The sequence below is a fragment of the Catharus ustulatus genome, chromosome Z (genome assembly GCF_009819885.2).
Source record: "Catharus ustulatus isolate bCatUst1 chromosome Z, bCatUst1.pri.v2, whole genome shotgun sequence".
Classification (NCBI taxonomy): domain Eukaryota; kingdom Metazoa; phylum Chordata; class Aves; order Passeriformes; family Turdidae; genus Catharus; species Catharus ustulatus.
Window position 1 is genome coordinate 33,085,184 of NC_046262.2, and position 26,040 is coordinate 33,111,223.

Here is a 26,040-nt window from a genome sequence, read left to right on the forward strand (position 1 = left end):
TGAGTTTTAGCCAGATAAACTGAACTGTGACCAAATGGGGTATTACAGGCCTTTACACCTTTCAGATGCACAGATCACAATCTCAGTCTGTATAAACATCTCTGTAATTATATTACAAGAAATTCTTGCATATATTGAGATAATTCCAAAAGACAGTTAAAACAAAATCAATATGAGCATAATTCAAGGGACTTTAAAACAAGAAAACTACTGATTTCAGTCAGTCTTCTTGTACGTAAGAGACATGGAATGATGTTCCATAATTGTGATATATTACCCCTAATCATTAATCACATTTAATAACCAGCAAATTTCTAATGTTATATCGTAAAAATGAGGTAATTTTTACATGTATTCATTTACAAATCAAATTTCTTCAGTCCTCTAAATCAGTAGCATTCAGAATCCAAGAATCCAAAATATGATTCAATATGCATAAAAACACAGTACATAATGTCTGTGGTTATCTCTCATGTTTCCATCTTAATTATATATCATATGTAAAATTTATAAATATATAACCATACATTTATATCATACCGGAATCATAGATATCTACAGTACAAATATGATGGCTATATCCTTATATGTTAATTTTAGACTGGTAAAAGAAAAAATTGATTCCGTTTGAATATTGGCTATTTGAATAGGTGTGACGCTTAGCCTTTACAAAATAGAGAATCCCAAAACAATTAAAGAACTCCACTTCATGTACATCCTAACAAGAATAAAAAGATTTCATTACTAAAGTATAAACCTTTTTAGTTGTCTTTCTCTAGGACTGTTATACAATTCAGTACATTTTCCTGTGAAAATCCCAAATACAGAGCATTAAAGGAAACCTTTACAAGCTCATAAGGTGAAGTTTTCCGTAGAATCACATAAAGCTAATTTACTTCTTTCACACAAAGTACAGAAACCTGAAGAGTAACTAAGAAATAGAGTCAGAATTTCTCAGAGCAGGTATAAATCCCATATTTTCAATATAGTTCTATGTATGCTATCATTGCCTACAAAAGTAAAGCAATAAATCAGCAATTAAAATTTTCAAAGTGTTTTAAGCATGTCCTCTTCAATAACTGGAAGAATTCTAGATGATGAAGGGCTCCTATAAAGTCAGTATCAATTAAGAGAATTCAAAAGAATGCAGTATTAGGATCTTAATCAGGGATAGTCTTACAAAATGAAAAAAATTCTCTTTGGAACTCAACAGATTATGACATTTTTCAAATAAACAACTATACATATATTTATGATCATACTCATAAAGAAAACCTGTCCATTTTTCTGTTAAACATATTTTCCTTTTGATTGTCTATTTTAGCTAATCTGCATGCAATACTTTATTTAAAGCTATTTAAAGTTTTAAAAATGCCCTCATAAAAAGGAATTTCCTGTTTATACATTAGGATACTTTCCAGTATAATCATGATCACAACCCCCGTTTGACCTATAGATTTTTAGGTATCTTTTTAAAGAAGGAAAGAAAAGATGACGGAGTTGCTGACTCGCATCTTAGTTTCCCAAATCAAACAGTAGTCCTTGAAAACTTGCCAGCTGCCTTTGATGGCCAGATCATGCTTGCAGGTAGCTAACCTCAGTATTTGCAGTATTTAAGGCATTTCCTACAATAAACATAAGCAAGTACAAATAAATACTATGGTATGAAGGCACCAGTATTTTTTTCGCTTACGAAAAATTGAATATTTTATTTTGCCAACACCATCATTAGGCTTCAACATGCCAGACTAAATCCAGTTCATATCCTTCTACATCTTTGGGTGCACCATCACTACATCCATACATCAGCAACAACAAAAAAATATCAGTTAACCGGGTTTGAAAACATGCTTTGCTTTATCTCCTACCTGAAGAATGTAGCCTCGAACATAGTCTCGAAGTGTCCAGCCTAAGCCATGTAGAATATGCAACACCTCCTCTTGCTTCAGTACGCTGAAGAGTCGGTCAAGCAGTATCTTCAGTCTCACAGGCACAGCCTGAGTACCGTAGAGCATCAGGCTGCTGATGTCAAACACAACATTGGACTGCACAATCTCCACTTGGGTTGGGTGGTAGAGGTGTTGAGTACTAAGTTTGTCCAAGGCTGAAAGAAAAGGGGTCAAGTATAAGGAAAGAGCAAAGAAAAGACAAAAAAAACTCCCAAAGAGTTTGCAACACATTTGGCAGTACACTTATTTTCTAGAAAAATATCACCTGGATGATTCATAGAAACATAGGGTCACAGAATTGTTTGTTTGGAAGGGACCTTTAAGGCTCAGTTAGTCCACTGCCCTGCCATGGGCAGGGACGTCTTCAACTAGATCAGGTTGCTCAAAGCCTCATCGCACCTGATCTTGAATATTTTCATATGGATGGGGCATCTACAGCCTCACTGGGCAACTACTCCAATGCCACAACATTTTCAGAAAAATCTCCTTTATATCTAATCTAATCCTCTTGTCAGCTTAAAACCATTACCTCTGGTCCAATCACTATGTGCCCTTGTCAAAAGTCTCTTCCCAGCCTTTTGGTAGTCTCCTTTTCAGTATTGAAAGCCCACTAAGGTTGCCAAGGAACCTTATCCAGGCTTCTTTTCAAGTTTTTCCCTGGCTGAAGGATTCCCACTCTCCCAGCCTTTCCTCACAGGACAGGGCCTCCATCCCTGTGATCACCTTGGTGGTCTCCTCTGGACTTTCTCCAGCAGGTGTGTATCTTTCCTTTGCTGAGAACCCCAGAGCTGGGGTCCTACTACTCCTGGTGGTGTTTCACCAGAGGGGCAGGATCATCTACCACACCCTGCTGGCCATGCTGCTTTTGATGCAGCCCAGGGTATGATCGGCTTTCTGGGCTGCAGGTACACATTGTCGAGCCGTGTTCGGCTTTTCAGTCACTGAAGTTTCCCAGGCCCTCCTCAAAAGCACTGCTCTCAAGTTCATCTCTCAGTGTCATGCTTGGGATTGCCCTGAACCCAGGTGTAGCATCTTGGCCTTGTTGAACCTCATGAGGTTGTTATGGGTCCACTACCTCAAGTTTGTCCAGATCCCGTTGTATGGTATCCTGTCCTTCTGGTGTGTCAACTGCACCACTCAGTTGGGTGTCAATCTGCAAGTTTGCTGATGGCCTCACTATGCCATTGATGAAGATATTAAACAGTACTGGTCCCACTATGAACTCCTGATGGATGCCAGTCATCACTAAATCATCACCTTTTTCACAGATGCTGTCCAAAACAGCCCTGGTTTCCAAAGGTCACAAGTAATTTTAATTGCTCTGGCAGAAGGGTTCTCAGGAGAGACTCAGACCCTACAATACTCATAGTTCAAGAGAAATTTATGATTAACTAATGACCAAGACTGAAGGAATGCTGAATTGAACAGGACTGGTAAAGGTTTGATACTTAATCTCTAGAGAAAAGAAATAACACAGATACTCCCTAAACTACAGTCTTTTAATCATGTTAAAATTAGGGCCCCTGATTTACGAAAAATTTGATCCTGAATTCACTGCTACTAGAACTGACTAGCTCTTTTCATCTGGTTTTACAGGATGAAGGTAATTCTTATCCCCTTGTAAAGTTAAAAAAGATGGAATTGCATATGACGTCATGCATTTTACTGAGTATCAATGTTTAAATTTATTTTTTTTCTATTTTATGAACTATGTTGCAGCACCTAAATTTCTCACTGTTTTTAAATCAAAATTTCTGAGCATTTAAAATAATCTTATAGGAACTTCTCCTGTACTTGGTTTCTTTTTGTCTTATGGTCACTAGAGAGTTCATGTACTCTTAATAAATTACTTTCTCACATCCAGAGCGCAAAGGCCCTTATCATTTACTTGCTGGCTCCATTCAACACGTTTACTCCAAGGACTACTATTGTCAGAGAGTTCCGGTTTCCTCATACTTCATTTCTTGCAACTGAATTGTCTGATCTTTCCTACTCTAGTGGCTAAGTCAACTTTGAATAAATAGCTTTAAATATTAATTTAACATTCGAACAAAATAAGAAATTGGCAAGCCTAGGGACTTCAGTCCTATGTCTCTCCACAGGACTTTTATGCTGCAGAACATGAAGAGTGGGATTTTTTTCTTCCAAAAGTTCTTCTTCCAAAGCACTTCACCTAAGCAGGTTTCATAATGCGGAACTAATTTTTTCAGCAGGTCTAATGAATGACATAGGTCAAATACTGTCTGACCTTCTCCTCCCCCTCGCCCTCCCCCCCCCCCCCCATTTTATGCATGATCTTTTTCTAAGATAGTTATTTTGCTACTCCCATAATAGATGTGTCATGAAAATTCTCAGTTAGAAAAGCCAAGAAAATTTATATTTTTATTCTGCAGGTTGGGCAGTATGTGGTGATATGTATATATGTGTACCTAAGGGATAGACAAAACATTTAGGAGTAAAACAAGGTGGTTTTTTCCTAATAATAGCATTACGCACAATAGGAATGGTGCAAATAATATTCGTTTCAAATAAATACCCTGTAAGAACACCTTCTAACAGACTATTGAAATTATTGAGCAGATCTGGATCACCCTAAATTTTTCAATTTCAGTCTTAAAGAATGAGAATAGGGTTCAAAGATACCACCTGGTTTCTCCAAGTTTATGAAAATTCAGACCAGAACCAAGAAATGAATGGACATTTTCTGAATACTGATTGTTTTTTAATGACTGAATCATACTGTATTTCCAAAACATCTTAATATTAGGTCTTGTTTCTCTTTTAACAGCAAATAGCATGTCTGCAGGGTGGAAAAACAAGTTCTTTCATCTAAAGAAGACTTGTCATGCTGAGAATGTTAAGATTGTTCTTCTACTCTAAGTGAGAATGACGTAAGACATCTTTACCTAAGGATTATTGGGTGGATTACAGATATAATAGCTTTTAATTTCTCTGACAATGAGATCAAAAAACTCTGTTGACATATACCCGCTTTATGTAAGGTGACCACTCTGAGAATAATAGCTTTGGAAAAGTTGAGGTGGAATGGAAGAGGGGGAAAAAGAAATAAAGTTTTTTAAATAACTAAGCTTTGACCAGCTGACAGAAATTTTTGCAATCTAACCTATACTATTCCATTCAACTGTAATATTAATTTTTAGCATTATTATCTATAGACATCTGCTTCTCAACACACACACACACACACATGTTAATTAGCATGATAATGGAACAGAATTCCAAGTGACAATGATATTATCTCTAATTTAGTTTTGTGGCCTTATTATGTGTATTACATAATAAACCAGCCATGGATTTTATCCTTCTCAAGTACAAGTCAAGATACGCAGTAAAATGTGGAATTTACAACACAACGAAACATACATTATTACATGGGTGCATAAGAACACTTGCAAGCTAAAAACAAACCTCCTGCTACATGAAAATAAAAGGGTTGTAAATGAAACAAAAGGAAACACAGTTGTATTTATATGGGAAATAACAGTACTGTAAGATTCTGAAATTCTTTCTGAAAATTAACTATTGGTACCCCTTTAAATTGTCAGAAGAATGAAAATTTTCACTCGAATTTGTAATGTATAATTTTTTTTTTTTCTTTTAAAGATTGTTAAGGATGAAGCACACAGAGAGAATTTCTGTAGTATGTCTCATTTCTCCTCTGGTACCCTTGGTGAACTAGTGCCAGTGTTCTATGTGGATTCAAGAGGTCATTTATGTTGATAGACACTTCTTCAGGTAAGAGGTAAGGAAGGACTTATCTCGTTGGTTTTCTGTAAAGAAAGGAGTATTAGCTGTAGCCTTCATGACAAATTTCTGATTCTTGTCAAATCTCTGAGTAAATAGTTGTATTCTACTGTTCTGAATTGCCCACATAATTTCATGAGGATAATGTATTTCTCATCACTTTCTGTTCTAAATTATTGGTTTAATTTATACATGCTAATGGACAATGAACTGTTCTACAGGTGAACAACAGTAACTGCAGTAGTTTATGATTTCATAAGAACTCAGGGGGTTTCAAGATTAAATGTGCTATACAAAAAATGAAAAATAAACAGATGTGTCTTTATTAACAAGTTATCAGTGACTGAATATCACAAAGCACACTTAAAAAGTCCCTTGCTGGTGCAGCATGAGGCATTACTCATGCTTTGTACAGTTCCAGTGGGATCAAAAGTTCACCCATACGAGTTCGAGACATATTAGTTGTAACTTGCACAATCTTTTCCAGAAAGAAAAGATTTTCTATGACTATCATGGGATCTGTTACCTAAACTAAGAAAGGTACCTTTTCTTAACAGTGCCATTTAATTCTTAGCACTGCCCTGATAGTCAGTCTGATATTCGTTAATTCAGTATACTTGAAAAAGTGTTTTCTGATACAGGAAGAAACCTAACTAATCTTAAAATCACATACCTGCTGAACAAGTGACATTTTCACGGGATGGTCTAAAAATACCTTTGTGTTTTACTCTGAGAACACTCAATCAAATAACATTTCTGTGGTGAATTCCGAATTTCAAGTACTCGTTTCAAAAATTTAAGCTGGGGGTGGGGGGGGCAGGGCAGAAAGTATTTTTTTGTGTAGAAATCATTAAAGAAGGTTGCCTTCAACAAGGAAAAATCACTAACTGGATAATTAGTACAGGAATTAGGAACCTTTCAGCACCGTTTTTCCGACTTTGAAGTATCAAGTATGCGCCATAATAATAGAGAACATTTTATCTGGAAAGGACCAAAAATGGCCATCGAATCCAACTACCTGAGCACTTATCCAAATGCCTCTGGAACAGGGAGTGTCTTGGGCATTGACCACCTCTTTAGGAAGTCTGTGGCTTGACCTGCCCTCCCACTAAAGAGGTGTTTCTTAATGCCAAGCCTGAACCTCCCCATGTTGGCTTATTCACTCTTTGGCATCTTGAATAGCAAATAATATCCCACAGATTCGAGAAAGATTCTGCTCAGCATAATCTGAAATGTCAGAAGAGCTTCAAAATTGTTTCAATGTCAATCTTCATATTGTAGCCTGCAGTATTCTTATTAAGTAATATTTCAGAAAAAAAAACCCCTTTGGATATTTTTGCAATAAATCAATGAACAGACTTTAACTTTTATGTTCCATTTATAGTTTTTGGGGTGTTTTTTTTTTTAAATGTAATAAAGTAAGGAGGGGAAATGTACTTTATTTATATTTTATTGGAGTTTTGAGACCGTGTAAATCAAATGAAGGTAAGTATAAAGGATACATTAAAATAAGGCACAAGCTCTTCTTAAATTTATCAAGACAAAAAACAAAGAAGAGATTTTTAATTTCGTCTATACTATGTCCAGTTCATAGGCTCAGCTCTGCAAATTTACTTATTGCCCTTAGACCCCTTCCTTCCCAATATGCAGTGAAAAGGTCAACCAAATTAAAAGCCATGCCTCTTAGCAGATTCCATTTTTGCTAAGTAAAAGAAATACAAATGAACAGTGATGAATTTTGTACTTTAGAGGTCTCATATTATTTTTTTGAACAGCTACAATAAAAGCATGACATTTTGCCTTTACTGAATAGAATTTTAAATATCCTAGTTGTAAAGCAATTGGAGCTGTAAATACACTTACCTCTTGCTAATTTCCTGATCCTAGATAGGTATTTTATTAACCTGAGAAGGATGAAAAGGTCTAGTGAAAGCTCTCGGCTAATTTGCCTGGCTGTGTATCTCAGAACACCACAGAGAAGAGTCTGTAGGTCTCAACAGGGCATTATGGATCTCATTCCATTTCAGTTTTAGCTTTGGGATCTCAAATATAACCTCTCTGGATTTTCTGGTGTACTCTCAAGCCAGTTTCCCAACTTGTCAAAAGGGTATACTGTTGGAGTACACACACGTATACAAATGATGGTACAAAATTTTACAGCCATAATTTTCTTTCTAAATTAGTAGATTTGTTCAAGAACAGGAAGATAAAAAAAACGTAGCCTGTATCTAGACAATAACAAAGAGCTATCTAGACATTTTTAAAATCAGAAGAAGTGGGCCATTTTTTGCAGCAAAAGAAACTAAAATTAGTAGACAGATTAAAAATATAATATCAGCATAAATTTTTCCATCATACTGTTGCAACAATAGGGTGGTGAGTGCTGTAAAACAGATACAATATTAATGGCAGTTGAACACAGTAGTTTACTCTTGATTTTAGTGGTGAACATGAACAGCATCACATTTTCAGAGTTCAAGATATTCTTCTTTTTCATCAACCACAGAAAAAAACAACCAAATCCTTAGTAATGACAAAAATGCTGGAGGGACCAGTTACTGTAGCCATAAGAGGTGGTCTAAACTAGCCTCCCTCAGTATGCAGATTTTATATTGCTTCCAACATGGTGTAATGTGGTGCACTTTGAAGGCAGAAAAAAATTGCTCCTCAAAAATACCATGCTTGGAAAGTGACTAAGGACAAGAAAATTTTTCAGTATCTATTGAACAACTCAAATATTTTCATGGTGTAGGAAATTATCCCATTCACTCCTGGAGCAATAGAGTGGGGGACATGAATGCATGAACCTTCTGAATCAGTCTGAGTACGTATTTCAGCTACAGCATAGCATCCTTTGGTAATCTCTTTTTCACCTCTCTCTTCATCACTTTTGCAATTTATTCCATATAGAAGATAAATATTCACTAAAACAAAAATCATGGAAGGAGAGTAAGTAAAGAAATTCTGATTCATAGGCAAAACCATTTTTTTGTAATGCCTTTTATTATACTTAAAAACTAATAATGGAAACCACTTGCAAATGCGCTGAGTGTCTGACAGAGGGACACGTGATCTGCTAATTTACAGCTTGCATGTACAGATGTTCACACTTAGTAAAAGGCTTCTTAATAGCATTTTAAAATTAAACATGTGTTGATAATAGGTGTTCCAAACCTAAACAACACAGCAACTAAACTGATATATGTTTTCATGCCTCACCATGCCTCATGCTCTAACAAAAATCCCCCCAGCACTTCAGTTGCATGTACATAAAATAAATGTTATTAAAAAAGACTGAATGAAAACTTTCATTAATTTTTCTGTCTATGATCTGATTCCAAGTTAAAATATCTAGAATGCTACTAGGTTTATGTAGCCAAAAGCAGAACCACAGTTTGTTCACAGACATTGCTTGCTGTCTGCAATTTTTTTATCCCTTTACAAAACTTTGAACCCCATCCAGCTTTGACACACTGCCTCTTCAGTTAATAACTATCAAGTTTCCCCTTGTCTCCTGTCTACTTTTCTTTGAGGCAATTGCGCACTCAGCATCCCGAGATAATAACACACATCTATAAGATAAAAGCAATGGCATTAATGTAATTGTCTGCCTTTCTCTCTTTAGCCTAATCTTTTTTTTCTTTCAGTTTTGACTGCCTCTGTGACACCTGTTTTTGTCTCCTCTGATCCTACGACAGGTTTTCCGCTGACAAGGTTTTTGCCTGACAGAGATTCTGCCAGACAAGAACATAATAAAATATGAAGAACTGCTTGTCAGAGTTTCTGCCAATGCTCACATGAAATGGGGTGGGGTGGGGGGGGGCAAAAAAAAGAATCCTGACCTTTTTTTTTAAAGGGGCCCTATGCTAGTTGCTTTTGGACTGCCAGGAAAACAGCCTCCTTGGCCAATTCCTGCAAGCCAAACAGGTGTCTTCCTTTATATTTTCTTTCTATAGAAAAAAACATTTTTCTTTGATAGTAGAAAACACAACTGCAAAGGGAAAAAAAAAAAAAGCCCCCAGTGCTTTCTCCCAGAAATTCAATGCTTTCTCCCAGAAATTCAGGTTAGATGGAGTTTATGCAGTGGTACCTCAAAAGCATGCCTTTGATCCAGAATTGGCCATCTAAATTAATAACAAAAATTAAATAGTAGGCTTTTTCTCCCCCACTTCTTTTTCGCAACAAATGTATTCAAAGGAACATGTTGTAAAGGATCTTCACCCCAAGCTCTCAGAAAAATATCTGGGCGGGAAATTTCCTGCATGGGCATACTGCAGGAATGAAGACACCTGACTAATGGGATCAGGGTAGGGAAGATGATACAGAGCCTCTTGTGTGGACTTTGGACCTTGTAGTACTCTCTCCATCAGTATGTGCATTGGTACCTATATAAAAGAGGACTTTGGCTGATTAGTCTGATGATTAGTGATGGAGAAACACATGTAGATTAATCATGTGAGCATTCCAACACACAATTGCTTTTGTGTGTGTTGCTATCAGCAGTCACCTCTGCTGCAGACAGCAGCTATAGATCATGGTGTCACAGTCCTAGGTGCAACAGTTTTGCCCACCAACCTGGATGCTGAGTCCAGGGATTCAGAACCCCTACTAAAGCTCAGGCCTGGACCTTCCTTCCCCTGCTGTACTACATTGTAAGTGTGTCTGGTTGTAGTCCTGTCCTCTAGATTACCTCAGACTCATGTTACAGTCTGGTCTTCTATCCCACCTTTGGCCCTACCTTCTTTTGTTCCTGATTGAAGCCTGTGGCTGACCCTTGAGCTGACTGTATTCCCTTGCAATGCCTGAGATTGTCAATGAACACAGTTACCAGCTTCTCATTCAGACTACCCTGGTCAGACCTTAAGGAATTGTGCTAATGATGCAGGCATGGTCAGTGTTCTCACTACCTTTGACTACTGGCTCAGAAATTTTGGTTGGATAGTCTGCTTTTGCAGCTCCGTGACACATAGAATAATGATGTCAGTGTTGAAATCTACAATCTGTAATGGAAGATGCTAAATAAATTATCTTTCTATTACTTTGACTAGTCATTCAACTTTGAACTTTCCTGTCTCTTGTCTCCAAAGCTAAACATCCCCATCCTATCACCTTCTTAAAACTATTCTCTCCCTTAATAATGGTAATATGGGGTTTGATATGTGTCTGAATCACCCTAACATCATTTAGTTGACATGTTATACACAGTAAGACATTAGCACATTTGGGAGTCCTGGACTGTGGTCTGTATTTGGAGCATTTCCATCTTAATCCTAATGCACCTCAATTCCATTAACTGTGATTCACAGTTTTACAGAAATTCTAAGTGTGAAGGGATTTCTACAGATTGTCTGATGCAGCCTTCTAATGAAAGCAGGGCCTTAGCTTAGTTGGCTCTGCCAAGATGTGTCGTTTATATTTAAAGGGCAGGGGGGATGCAATTCCAACTCTTTTCAGCCAACCTATTCCATCTTTTATGCAGCCTTGAAAACTAGTAATGGGCGCTGCCTACCTGTTAATATCATTCTGTTCGACTGGTGTCATAGAGGTATTCCACAAAGGCAAGCCAGGACCATGGTGGTGTTTCAGTTTAGGGTGTAACTCTGGTTGAAGCCTAGAAATGCTCTCCCACATGTGCTAAACCACCTCAGTTTTTCCAGGAAAACCTGCTGTCTTAAGGCTGCTGATAGTTGAAGGTGTTCAGACCCTGGGAAGACTGATTCATAAAACTAGTTCTACCATTCATGCACATCAGTCTTACCCATCCCAATTCATGTACTCTGGCCATTTCTGCTCCTGTTAAATAAGCTTCAGAAAAATTGACTGTAATCAATTAGAATACAATTAGAAAAGTCTCTGAGACTCATGTTGTACATTTCTTGTATTATCTTTTCCCTTTCTAAAATCCATATGGAAATGGGATAATTGAGTAACACTATTGTCTGCTAAATTAATCTGGGATAAGTGTCCTCAAAATGCTATAGCTCAAAATTAAATTCCTCCTGGTAGGTAAAAGAAGTTTCTTCCTTTCAATTTCAAATTTGCAAAAGAGAAAGCTGAGGTAAAGTTACCCATGGTATTATCATTTAGACATCTGAAGGTAGTATGAATTTTTTATTCTTGCAGTCAAATCCCATTTTAACCTTATGAAGCTATATGGAATGAAGTAGTAGGGTTTGTTTCATTTAGAGCTGTTTCAATTTGTGTTCTGCTTAACCTAGTGAACTCTAGTTAATTAGGATGTTCCTATAAACAATTAAGCTTCTTGTAGGATCGTTAAGAAGATATAAAAATTTATGATGTAATAAACTGTAATAAAATGATAAAGTGGTTAGCAGATCACAGCAATTCATGTGCAGCAGCATAGGTGTTAAAAGAGACAAGTAAGCAGGTACTGTCACCTAAACATCCTGAATTGGATGCATGTTGCAGAAGTCCACCACTGCTTCCCCACAAATCTGTTGGTGATTTGAACTCCCATGTCTCATGGAATTTATCCTGATCACTTGGGAATCAGCAATCACTAGACACTCTTTTGCCCCTACCTGAAGCTACACCACGTAGCAAATTTGTTATAATCATACTTAAAGGACTCAAGATCATGGATTTTGCTGACTACGTTTCCAAAAGGCAGCTTCTACTGTGACTGGGAAGAAGAATTCCAGGTGCTAATTTAAAGTCATTGCCGGTATAGCCTTTGCTCCATATTGCACACAGCAAGTCTATTTGTTTCCTTATAGATTCTCTTCTTTAGAAAAAAGGCTAAGACATCATCACCTGAGACAACTCCTAGAATTTTGTCCTGTGGTATCGGGTGTAGTAAATGAGATTAAGCCCTCTCTGTAAAATGTAAATTCAGTAATGATGGGCACCCCAAAGACAATATCTCTCACATTTGAAATAATTTTAGCCTAAATATCTGTGGGCATTTTATAGCTAATCAAGGGCAATCATCATTTTAAAAAGTGCAGCAGAGTTGCCAATTTGTATCTGATTATATTGATGAGAATTCTGTGAAAGCATAAAGTAAGATTGCTAATTTTAAAGTTTTTCAGAAAATAAAATGTTCAAAATGAGAAAAGATTTCACTTTTAGTATTGAAAGTGGGCCAACCCAGCAGAAACAGGCACTGTGCTTCCGAATGGGTCATGGCCTATTTAGGGCTTACCAGACACTCAATCAGTTCTTAGCTGAATGCTTAATGCCTGGGCAGCTATAATCTCACCTGACCATGCCCAAAGGACATTGGTTTATTCAAATCCAGAAGTGTAAACCAAATAAATTGGGTAGAAGTGAAAAGGTCTAACTTCTTCCTGACTGAGTTAAGAGGTCCTGGATGTGGCAGGGATGAAGAGAAAAAAGTACAGTAATTTCACGAATACAAGCCGCACAGTTTTGACTAAAATTTGGCTCCCACATCGGAAATGTGGCTAACACTCAGGAGCGGCTAATATGTGAATCATTTTCTGACATTTCCAACCCCAGAAGTGGAAACCAAGGCGCCAAGTCGAGCAACCTGCCAGTAAAAGCCGGCATTTTGCGATTGTTACAAATTGTTACTCTGTTGCGCCGCAGGTGGAGCCTGGCTCCCTGCAGGCAGCGCGGGGCGGGGTGAGGCAGGAGAGCTCTCTCCTTCCCTCCTCTCCTGCAGCCCGGGGGAGAGACGGGGGGGCCCCGTGCTGCCATCCCCGTGGCCTGTGGGGTAAGCGGGGGGCTCCTGCCCCCGCCTCCTGCGGCAGGAGCAGCAGGCTCCGGCCCTGCCTGCTACCACGGCACAGCGCCAGGCCGGGGTGAGCGAGTCTAGTGGCAGAGGCGGCTGGCCCCAAGCAGCTCCACCGAGTGGCCCCACTGAGCTGGGCCCAGTGGCCCCGTTGGCAGCCCCAAGTGGGCTGAGCCCTCACAGCCCGAGCTGAGCCAGTAAACCCCGCCATGCCCCGCTTCTGTTACTATTTGGCAACTTTGTTTCACGTGGGTCCTTGCTGCGAACGACAGAGCGGCTTATAATCAGGTGTGGCTTATTTATGGACAAAGAACTAAATGTTTGCCAACACCCAGAGATGCGGTTTATAGTCAGTGTGGCTTGTATTCATGAAATTACTGTACTTAAAACTGAACAGATTCCCAGAGAAATCCAAGCAGGTACCAGTGTGAATATATGTAGGGTAGAGCCTGTGCTTTACCCCTAGAGAAAACATAGCTTGACACCCGAGGGTGTCACATTTGCCTGAGGATTAAACTCTTGACCATATTGTTATATAAGTATCAGTTAAATACAAGGATAAAAAAGAAGTCTTCCTATCTGTTTTTGGGGCATTATTTCTTTTCTGCCACTTCTGTCTCATAAACTTTTGAAACAATATTATTTGTCTTAGATGCCCTAATACCTGGATTTGGTTTCACCTCAGCTGGAGTTGCACTAAGGGTGATACCAGAGTAATGCAAAGCAAACACTACATCACATCATTCCTAACCATGTGGCAGGCTTTAAAACCAGATACTGGGTCAGAGTGCCCACAAGATAATAGAGTGCATTTTCTCTGTGTTCTATTGGTTGCTTTGGAAAATCCTGCTGAAGGGAAGCATAAAGGAATGTCATAGGCAGAAGGGGGGCACTTTAAAAAGTATTTACCAGTAATGAAAGTTAATCTTGTAAGGTTCCTGGAAGCAACTCAGTAATGAAAAATATACCTCCCCCTTCAGGGTCAAAAGAAAGTTATAACAGATGGATTAAAATGATCTTGTCAGTAAAAGACAGGAAAAGCCAGACACATCTAAAAGAGTTTTACTTTAAAAATCATTAAAAGCTAGCTTTCATTATCAATGAGCTGCAGAGAATTACTTTGCTAAAAAATCTAAAAAAAACGCATAAAATTTTTTTCCAAGCATTTCAAATAATTACATAAATTGAATAAAAGGAAACAACTGTGTTTGATATCAAAAATTGTGATGATTTTTTATATCCTATTAGACAATACAGAAATAACCTGATTATTGTATTAGTCAACTATAATTACATTTCTCTCCTATTTTCTTTTTTAAAAATTATTTTAAAAAATTTACTCTCTGCTTAAAAAGTTCCATTTTTAAGTAAAGAACATGGCAATTCTGTCAGCTTTTAGAGAGACTCTAAGATCAGTGACATGTTTTCATCTTGTTTTATTTTGTTAGGGATAATCTTTGACTTTGCAAATCTAGATTTCTTTTACTTAACACCTTTGGACTGAGACAAACATAGGAACTCAAATGAGTTTAATTTCAACAGAGCAATCATTCCTATCTCATTCACATGCAACTCACCTTTAAATTCTAAACCTTTTTCCTATGTCAAGTCCTTTCAGAAATTTCAGGGTAGAGGGAGAGATGTGATTTCTAAAATTTCCACAGCATTCTTCTGTTTCTTTTCTTTATTTATTTCCACCTATCCTTTCTTTCTTTAGTTTTAATTTCAGGTTTCTTTTACCTAACAATTTCATGATCTACCATGTAGAAATTCAGAAAACTCATCCATTCTAAATGAAGTAGTCACAGTCATGTTATGCATCTGACTTTATGACATTCTCCACTTTCTAATGGAGGTTGTTTCCATTCTTGGTCTCATTAACAGCAAGGTAGCACTTGTATTATATAAATACTAGCACAGCATCAGAAAACTTCCCTTACAAGGTGAAATTGTAACCCACATGGCTAGTGTCTGAGTCACCTTAGCACTTTTTTGGGGGCAAAAGTGTTATGAGAGTAGTTAAGATTGTACTTGATTGATACTACATTGAGTCTTTTGATCTACCGGATAAGACACAATAAGAGTGTTTCTGTTAGTGGTATGGTAGTTATTCTGACATCAATGACAAGTACATAGGACAAAATGCAAAGTCAATGAAACCAACATCTTTTTACTGCAGACTTGTTCAATTTCTTTCCTCATAGGCTAAGATACTTCAGCTAGACAAAAGCACATGGCAAATAGAGTAGGTTTTTTTCATTATTTCCAATAAAGTTTCAGTGATTTTTGTGCTAAAGAGAGTAAAACGTGATGACTATCTTCACAAAACAGAATGTTTATTTTAATGCAAAAAAATATAGCAGAAGAACAAATCAAGCATTCAAGTATTATTTTTTGTAGTCACCTAAGTACTATATTATTTAAGAGCCACAAGATACCAATTTATTGAGCTAAAATAAATTCTCCTTTAAAAATTGATTGTTGAGATTTTAATGAGATTTTGTTTTCCATATGATCTATACAAATTATGGCTACCATTACAAAAAAAAAAAAAAAAAAAAAAAAAGAAGTCAAGACAGACTTTATATGTTTGACTGCTTAAAGTTTAAGAGATGGCTTATCCAATTTAAACCATTTAATTTTTGGGTTGGAAAATAAATCACCACTCAACCTGACAATATGAAGGCCAGGCTTTAGCTAAAAAACATGAAAACAGTGTAGTCACCCAAATCTCTTAAATACTCCGAGATGCATCCTAGGACTAACCCACTCTCCATGATGCAAAGCAGTACTTGATAATGCTGCTATGCTCTCTGCAGCTTTTGGCTCTGGCCTGGAATAAAACTGATGGTAGGATTGTCACTGTAGTACAGGGGGTCAAACCTTGATAAGGTCAGCTTTCAAAACCAGAAACATTTATCCGGCCACAAAAGTACTTTCCAACGTTATCTGTTAACATAGTTGGAATCCTGTGTTTGGCAGCTCCAGACAAGTGTATCTGAACTGGTAGGAAACCTGTTCTTTCAAGTTGTGTGCAGCTTATTTTAGATGATCAAGGAAAACCATGAGAAAGACAATGGAGGCAGGAGCGACGAAAACAGGCCAGCAGTTGCTAAGTGCAATAGTACAGTGGTGCCTGTGTGCCTTTTCCTCCTTCCTCTAAAAATTCCAGTGTTTTAAATGGCAGCTATTAAAATAAATTAACTCCACACAGATTAGTCAAGTACAGCAAAAGTAAACTGCAGTTCTAAGCTATTTTTTGATCTATTCAGTTAATTATGATTCTAGGTTATCAGACCTGAAAAAGCACAGTGCTTCCTGTTGGAAAAACCTATTCTTTGATAGTTGCATTCAGAAAGAGCACTAAAGAAGCTGAGTTGAAATTCATTAATAAAAATCATAAGGAAATCCTTTAATTAAAGCAGCAGGAAATACTCTTTGCATTCGAGGAACAACCTCTGAAAGTACTGTGCTAATGGTTTTAAAGTAAAGGACTCCTGAACTGTAACCTGATTTTAGTAATTTTGAATTCCAGTGTAGTGCAGTGAATTGATCTGTTACCTGAATACTACCCTCAAAATTCTCAAAAGAAGCTAAGATCAAGAATTGAAGCAGATACATCATTGTCTCCAGAAAATAATTTGTAAGACCATGTTTGTGATATGTGAAACATATATTTGAGTTGTCGCACTCTGACATAAAATGTAAATATTCCAGATGAATGTACCCAAAGTGCACAAAAAAAACCCAACAAAAAGCAAACAAACAAACAAAAAAACCTCCACCACATTATTCATGTGGTACAATAGCAAAATAAACACTTCCTAATAATATATAGCTGTATTAAGTTTTCTGTGTGAAATGTTAAGCACTCAAGTATAGGAGCAGGTGGTGTATCCCAAATCATCACCTTCTGGTGTCAACTCTCTGTATTTGTAAAACAGGGACATTTCCATAATGTATACTGTGGTAATCTCAGATCACTGTCATAATACTCTGATTTTGAATTCAATCACTTCATAGAGAAGAATCAATTCACAGGGAGGAATATCTGATTATTCCCTTCCAAACTCTTCCAAAACATGCTCATTAAAAAGAAAATTCAGGATGTCCATGTGCCAGAATCTAAATGCTAGACTCCCAGTTTCTATTGCTCATCAGGAGGACACCCTGGAAAATGCCTTGATAGTGCTTCCCTATCTTCTGATCAGCAAAACCTCAGATACTGACTCTACAGAAAACCTGAAGAATACCTGAACTATACAAATTTTGTGAGGTTTACTGATTCTTACAAGAAATGTCAATCTGGTAATTCAGTGACTGAACATAATTTTCTGGGAAATAAGAGTAACAAGGATAAATTATGTCCCTACATAATCTAGTATATATTAAACTTGCAACCAGATGGGTGGTACTAGGGCATTTCTAGGCAGATTGGAGGCAATGTTAAGCAGTGACACAGGGCTGTATGGTACCTGCATACCTGTTTCTTTTCCCGTACATGTGAATAAAAACTTCTCCGTCAATCTATGCTGTTGAATTTTTTGAGCATTCACACTTGCCATATGTCAGCATACCCAAGCACAAAAACAAACAGGCATGAACTAAATAAATAGAAATTAAGGCTGTTTTATGAGGAAAGTATTAACCTTTCCCTTAAGTTCTCACCAAAATAAAATAAAATTCACAGAATATAAACCTCTGAATGTCTGGCAGAAGTGGGGAATGAGGGCCATGCTTGCTTAGATGCCTATAGTCTAGATCATGAGAAGGAAACTTCCACAGTAGTTTCTTCCACACATATAGTAATCTTTCTCTTCCCCCTCCAACCCCTCCCTGTTTTTTCTTTCATTAAATCATTTTAGGTACCCTTCTTATTTGCCTTCTAAAGGTTTATATAGCTCTCTCTTGCTCTCTCATGCTAATTTAGTAATGACTATCAAAAAAAAACCCCTTCCAAGAACATGAAGTAGAAAAGGATAAATAAAATTGAATGTCTTTATGTGAATTTTTATGCCTTTCATGCCTTTCATGCCTGATCTGGGAATTCTAATCCTTCCTTTCTTTATTAAGATACTTAAACATGGGAAGAGAGGTTCAACTCACAAATCATATATGCACACTTTCTTTGCCAAATAGGATACATTCTCAACATGTGAGATCTGAATGTTTAACACTGGCAAATTTGAATTTCCATTTGGGCCCCACGACTTATTGGCTAATGCCTCTTTGCAATACAAACTCTGCTGCGCAACCATTCTGGAAAATTTTGCCTTTCTGTTAAGAACTACTAGAACTACATTATTTTCTGGAATCTAGAATATTCTTTTCAACTGTACACAAGCTTTTGAACTCCAGTGATACTTGAAGTTGTTGCCAGAATAACAGATTCATTTTCATCCAACAAATTGCTGTAAAAAAAGCATGTCCATGCATACGCATGCACAAACTCAGATTGTGCATACAAATAGGTACCAGTATTGCCTGTATCAATCCAGTTCTTGTTATTTAAAGATATTGGTAAAGACGGAAAGAATTGAAAAAACAAGCCCAGAGCAGATATTTCTTACCATGTGCCACCCAGCCATGTTTACACTGATCACAGGTTCTCAGGTTAATCTTCCCTGGCTGAAAACATTCACATGTGCAATTTACCAGTGTACAGCGGATGGCCTGGAAAAAGAAATAGAAAAAACATGTTAATGTGTTTTTTACTGCTTGTACAAAATTGTTGTGATGGCTAGAATAATATGAACTGTACAGCAAAACACACCCTCCTAACATTCAAAGCCTTGCTCCTTTTTTAAGTAGAAATTAATTTTCTTTCAAAAACATTTATCAGTATGTCCCATGGAGATGAATACATTCCTAAAGTCTTTCTAAAATTTGCTCTATTTTCTTTAGAGGAAAAAAAAAATCCAGAAGGTTGGTAGGATGAGGATGCTGTAAGAGTTCCATAAATATCCCGGTTTTACATTGACTTAATGAAGAAAGGAAGTTACTGGTGATGTCTTACCATAGGAGCATACCAGTTTCAAATCCAGACAAAAATTAGGAAACAAAAATATATGGAAAGGAAAACTACAAATATATTTCCCCTACTTCCATGGAATCCAAAGGTTATTTTTGAATTTTGTTTTTGGAGTCCACCCTTAGGTGAACATAACTCTGCTGCAAAAAGAAGTAATGGATTTTATGCATTCCCAAAACAATAAAATTATCAAGATACAAGAATAGGACTGGTTCAAAAAGCATCTTGTAACTTGCCTTTACGTCTCTCACTTTCTTCAACACCTAGGAATAGCCTTTAACCTCTTAAAACTCCTCAATTGTTAAACATGTATTTATTTCTCTGTTTCCAAGAAGCAATGGTAAAACTCCAGCCCCATGCAGAGATCTCATTTGCTTAATAATACACCTTTCTTAATAATAACTTTCTTACCTTCCTTTTTAGAATTATTTGAAAAATTACACAGGTTTACATTGACAAGGGCTAGCTACAGCCACAGGAAAGTGAATATAAATTGAATGAGACTCTTTCTAATGTAACAGACATATGTTTTTAAATAGTGTAGAAGATGACCTGTGCACTTCAAACTGCTACTAATAAATTTATGGCATGCATTTAGATGTAATTTGCATGGAGATTTCTGAAACAGAGAGGCTTATTCTGATCATTCACAGATTAACAATCTACTGTAACTACCAGAGCTGCCAGGAAAAGATATCTCTATAGATTTAGATGCAATCAATGATTACTTGGGGGCTAAGGTGGAGGAAGGGTGCTTGGTACGCATTGCCACAGCAATACTGAAGAATTATGAAGACTCTTACCTTTTCTGAAGAATTAATACACACACTCACAGATATTTTCCATACCACAAAAAAAATCTTAACTGTAGTGACTTTCAAAAAATTACATTTAGCATTAACTCGGCCTGGCTTATCTCCTTGGCTGCTGACAATGAAAAAGCATCAAAATTATTTTAAATGGTTGATCCCTTAACTTATTTACCTGCATCAGGCATAAATGTAAAGACATTTCTAGATCATGGATAAATTTAATATCTGTATTTCACTGACAAATTTCTGTTACAAGAGTCTTTTATTTCTCTTATCCTATATGCTCCTTTACAACCTTTTACTCTCAAAAACCAAGTGGGGAAAAAAACCTGTTCTATTATGCCTGACACTTCAGGGCCTCAGTCCCAATGTCACCTGTCCAATTACTCAGTAGCCAGGTTATAAAACACAGCTCTATGGATGCGTGATTAAAATAATTAGTAATATGAAATATAAGGGTACCAAAGAAGTGCTGACCATGCAGGAATAATATATGTGTTTTTGGGTTATGAGAAAAAAAATCTCCTGGAAGGTCTTGTTTCATGTTCAATAGTGTATTGACTTGGTAATATATCAGGACTACACTGGTCAGTAATGGTGTTCTTTTGCTAATATGTTCATTAATTAATGAACTCAGTAATTAATTGTACTGCAAGAAGGAGGTCTTTCAAAGTGGTATTCTTATTTTACCATAGAAGATTTTTCTCACATTCACCCCTTTTTTTCAGATCTCTGCATTGATGTGACATACACTGGTTGTATTTGATGATATTTTGACTTGTTCATGTGTCTTTTACAGTACCTGTAAGAGGTGTAATATAGTGCAGTACATGTACTAGATGAAATTGACATTTGGAAGACTTGCTTTATTAAGGCTCATCAGCATTTCCATTACAACCCTATCTACTTTCGGCCTACAGGTCAACAGGTTGCCTGTGAAAAATTGATTCAGCTTGAACCTGAAATACAATGTTGCAGCTTAAGAGTAAGTTTTATTACACCTATTCAAAAATTAACCATTTAGCCACCATAGATTGCAAACTAAGGGAGGAAATTTAGAGGTTACATGTTTCTTTTCCTCTTCGCTGAGTTAAAGCGAGTATTGATGATATAAAGTGTTGAACTAACCAATTAGTATGATTTTTAGCTTTTATACATATTGCCCGAAAAATTCACCCAAATTTTTAAGGAACATGAAAACATCAACTTTTTCCTCCAACAAATAAATCTGGAATGTCTTAAAAAAGAGCGATGCATTTTTATAAATTAATATCAATTGGCGTGAAAAAAAATATCAAAAGATAATTAGCATGGCCAAAATATCCAGCCTGGCCTTACTTGGTTGCTTTTTCTGCCAAGGGTGTATGCTGATGCCAGGTTGTAATTTGGTTTCAGTAGTTTCCCATTCCACCACAGAGAATCCCATGCATACTTCTGAATGATAAGGATTACCCCTCAAGCTGTAAGATGCTCATTTAGTTCTGGAAAGACTCATTCTAATTCATGCTCTGGCATGATCTTGGGCCAATAATTTTGTTAGTCTGATGGCTACATTCCCTAAACAACAACTAGACACAATGACAGTAAGTGTTGCCAGGGCAGATGCAACACACATTTGGAGTCATTCTATAGTAGTAGAGACTATTGAAAATCTCAAACAGAATTTTATCTTTATTTCAAAGATTAATTTTGCACTTTACTCAGTTAATTCAGAATTATTGCAACTACCTGAGATTACTACAATACCCAACATGAAGTCAGTGTAACTCGGTGACAGGAAGATTCAAGTTGCTGAAAACAGCGTGTGATCCTATACATAGGGTTGGAATGCTAAAGTTCATTAACATGAAAGAAAGTAATGTGCTTGAAGACCTTCACAATGCAACTGGAAAACTCACTGAGCCTTGCAAAGATATGCATCACAATTATGAATAGTATTTTTCAACTGTTTTTCAATACTACTCAAGTTGGGAGTAGAAGTCACTGACAGCTTGTGCAACAAGGGCACAGAAGGGCCAGAAGGGCAGCTGAAGGTGAATGTGGCATAGATTAACCCAAGAATGCAAAGTGTTGATGCAGACCTCCATTCCCCAGCAACAGCATTTTAAGGTACAGTAGCTGATGTTCTTGTAGGTAGCTGAGTGGGTTGGTTTAACTGTGGTTGGATGTCCGGTACTGCTTAATTTTAAAGCGGTGGGGTGGGAAGTGGGGATAATAAAAAGATCCTGGATGTAGCAGCTAAATATTGCAATCATTGTTCCAACCTGCTAAAGTATAGGTATGAAAATCCAAGGGTATACCAATGTTAGAATTTTGCCAGAAAGTGCTTCTGAAAGAGTTTAGCTAGGCATTCCACAAGACATGAACTGTAATTCTGCCTTGCTAAGATTTTGATAAAAATTTTATGCAATGGGACTTTGCACACTACACTATTTTTTGGAGAAAGAAACAGAAATTTTCCCTGAGATTTTTCTCAGTAACTTCCCCAATAAAGACAGACAGAAAACAGAAGGAGAAGAAACCAGTGAATAATGAAAGAAATACTAAAATCACCGGACTATTATCTAATGGGCAACCATGTATTTAGATGACAACTTGCAGGTTAACATCTTAAGTATGCGACAAAATAGTTTCCTATGTCAATGGCCAGCAGTTAGCAGGAATTCTCTGACATTTTTATACATCCCTTACACTGAGTTCCAAATATAATGCTTCTTTTATTTCTATCAAAATTACAATGGCCCTTGAGGACCTGTGCAGGAATGGACTGGACTTCAGCAGAATAATTTTAAAAAGTTTATACTGCTGATTCCTTAAATCCAAAATTTTAAAATTGACATTGAGAAAAATATCCTACAGCTCTCTTTGAGATCTTCTTCCTGTAAGGCATAATGAAAAAGAAAGTAACTTTGCCAAAAATCAAAGCATGATGTCTGTACTTCTATGTGTAAGTTTGTATGGCTATTAAAATACGTGAGACGGGGCTTCTCTGGGTTTCTCACAGATCAAAGATATTAATATTGTTTGGGTAATTTTATCATACCTAAAAAGTAAATTTTATTCATATGTTAATAGAAATAGCCTACAGTAGTAATGGAAAAAATCAGTCTTTCTGGCTACTCTGCAGAGCTTCCAAGAGATGAGAGTCAACAAACAACCATGAAAGGGATGATAGTGTTGGAGAAGAAGGGAACTTGCAAAGAACAAATATGATTCCATCTCTGGAGTACTTACAAGAGATCATGGAAGATGGAGGCAGTTTTAAATGATGCAACATTCTGGAGAGATAGATAAATTCTTCAACAAAACCTCATAATGTAACCCACAAAGAGGTTTTAAGAGTTCTGTGAGGTTGAATAGCATCTTACTGAATCTCAATCACATCTTTCTATGCAGTGGCAGTGTTAACAGAGTCTTATTTCTAATATCCTTGCCCCACCTTTCTCAAGTGCAAAAAGCTATTTAAAAAAATGTCTTCTTTCCACATCTATATCACTGTGCACCTGAATACATAACGGAGTCCACTACACTCATTCTCTGCATCGATGTTCCATCTACCTTTCTAATGCATATCCCTTTCATGTATCCCACACGGCTCACACAATCTAAATCCTCTGTTACCAGGCACAGAAGCACAAGGTTTGATGGTAATTTGGTGCTGTGAAATCTTTTTAGTGAAACTGCAAACCAACAAACTGGGGCATAAGTGCAGTTCTTGACGCTGCATTAAAATCAGTAAGAATAAGCAAGTATGCACTCTACACAAATGTGTTAGCAAAGATGCCATGGGTTTTACACACACACAAGTATACATATGTATACTTGAAATTTAGATTTTGTATGATAAAAATTTTGTATGATGGCAATTCACAAGTTCTATGCATTTTCTTAATACAGGCAAGAACTTTCCCTATTTAACTGACAGAATAAATAATCTCCTTTATGTTTCTAAAACTAAAAGCAACTCGGGCGTTATATATTAATGAATGAAATATTTGCATGAAATTATGAGAAGTGTTAAAAGTGAAACCCAAACACAACATATTAAATTAACTTTTTTTACATATTGTCAAACACTTTTACTCTCTATTGGAAATGAAAATTACATAATTTTGAACTAATATTTTACTGAAAGTAAACCACACTGTCATTAGGAGAACAACTTGAAGCCATCATAGACTAGATGATCTTGAGACATGATGGCACACCAAAACAATCAAAGTTAATGAGTCGGACCAATGAGAAACACAGAGATCCACTCTTGTTTTGCTGTATGTTGACTCATGACAGAATAAGTTATGAAGTAGAAGACAACAGATAAGCTCTACAAATATTTCAACACATTTTAATAGAAAGTCTCTTCTGCCATTAATTTCTCATTCTGTTTCTTTGTTATAAAGTTAAGAAGATAATGTCTACATGACATTATTTCTGAGCGCAGGATTGGACCATACTACAATTTTAGGTTCACAGTATTTTCTTTCCTTTTCAGAGCACATATATGTTCTTCAAAATACTCCTAAAAAATCTGTCACTCCTCTTCTTTTTTACTTTATGAATCCAAATAATTTTTTTTTCCTGTGAATTAAGTATTTTTTTTAAAGATCACAGCAAAATTCTGCTGTGGAGATGTCAAAAAGATCCCAATGAAATCACACTATTTTTAATAGCTGGAAAATCAGCAGTAGAATAGTTTATTTTTAAATTAACACCAAAAGGAGGAACATTTGTATACTGACATTTAGGAAATGCACAATGTCACTCTCCTGTAGTGAGATTGGTATTGTAGGGAACTGTTTTGGTTTAAGCCTAGCTGACATCTAAGCCACACATAGCCTTTTGCTCACCTCCCTCCCAGTGGAATGGAGAAGAGAAATCAGAAAAGTAGGAGGGATAAAATCTGTGTGTTGCGATAAAGGCAGTTTAACACAGGTAAAGCAAAAAATCCACAAGTAAAATAAAACAAGGGATTCATTATTCCCCTTCTCATGTATGTTCAAACTTCTAAGATGGAGGGAAAATTGGGGTGGAAGTGCTTGTTGCACTTTCTTCAGAATGAAGCAATCACATGCAGAAGTATTTCTGTCTCTGCAGGGCAATGTATACCTCCATCATACAATGAGAAAAGACAATTTTGAAGCTCAACTAAAATGCTTGTATGGGTAATTCAGCAGCCAAAACACTGGACTGGAAGAGGGGGAATGCCTTGATACTGATCCTGAGTCTGTCACTGCCATAGATGAACTTAACCACTTAATCTATAACTACCCAATCTGAGAAAACAAGTAATAGCAATATATATACCGTTTTCAGAGATTAGACTAACTAACACAACATGTTAACACAACATAGTGAGGTATGAGGGAAAAGGTAAGGCAGAAACCTTCAGGATTATTATTTCTTCTGTTGGCATAAAATTTTTAATAGTTTTTTTATATTATACATGTTTACTTTATCACTAGTAAATGAAAGATATAGAGGAATCACCTAAAGAAAATAGCTTTATTTGATACATGCTCATTACTAACTTCAATACTAATAGCCTAATAATTCTTTTCCAAAAACAAAAAACAGTAAGGGGAAGTTTACTTTGCATTTGAATGGTCTGAAACATTAATGTAATGCTATGATATTTTTAATCTCTCTCCCATTTAGAGATACTCAAGTATCTTCTGAGTTATTCACTGCATTGCAGTATTTATTAGCAATTTCACATCACATTATATTAGTGTTGTTTCTTGCTTGTATTTATTTTCAGTAAATATA

General features: G+C 36.5%; 1 protein-coding gene across 6 annotated transcripts in view; it reads right to left on the reverse strand.

The window, feature by feature from the left end:
* Positions 1–26,040, reverse strand: part of BNC2 (basonuclin 2) — a 352,999-nt gene that overhangs the window by 123,273 nt on the left and 203,686 nt on the right. For all 6 annotated transcript variants that reach the window (XM_033086194.1, XM_033086195.1, XM_033086193.1 and 3 more), the window contains exons 3-4: positions 19,002–19,104; positions 1,869–2,104 (exon numbers count right to left, since the gene is read on the reverse strand). In XM_033086194.1, the coding sequence (XP_032942085.1) occupies positions 1,869–2,104; positions 19,002–19,104 (339 nt within the window). The remainder of the gene's footprint in view (positions 1–1,868; positions 2,105–19,001; positions 19,105–26,040) is intronic.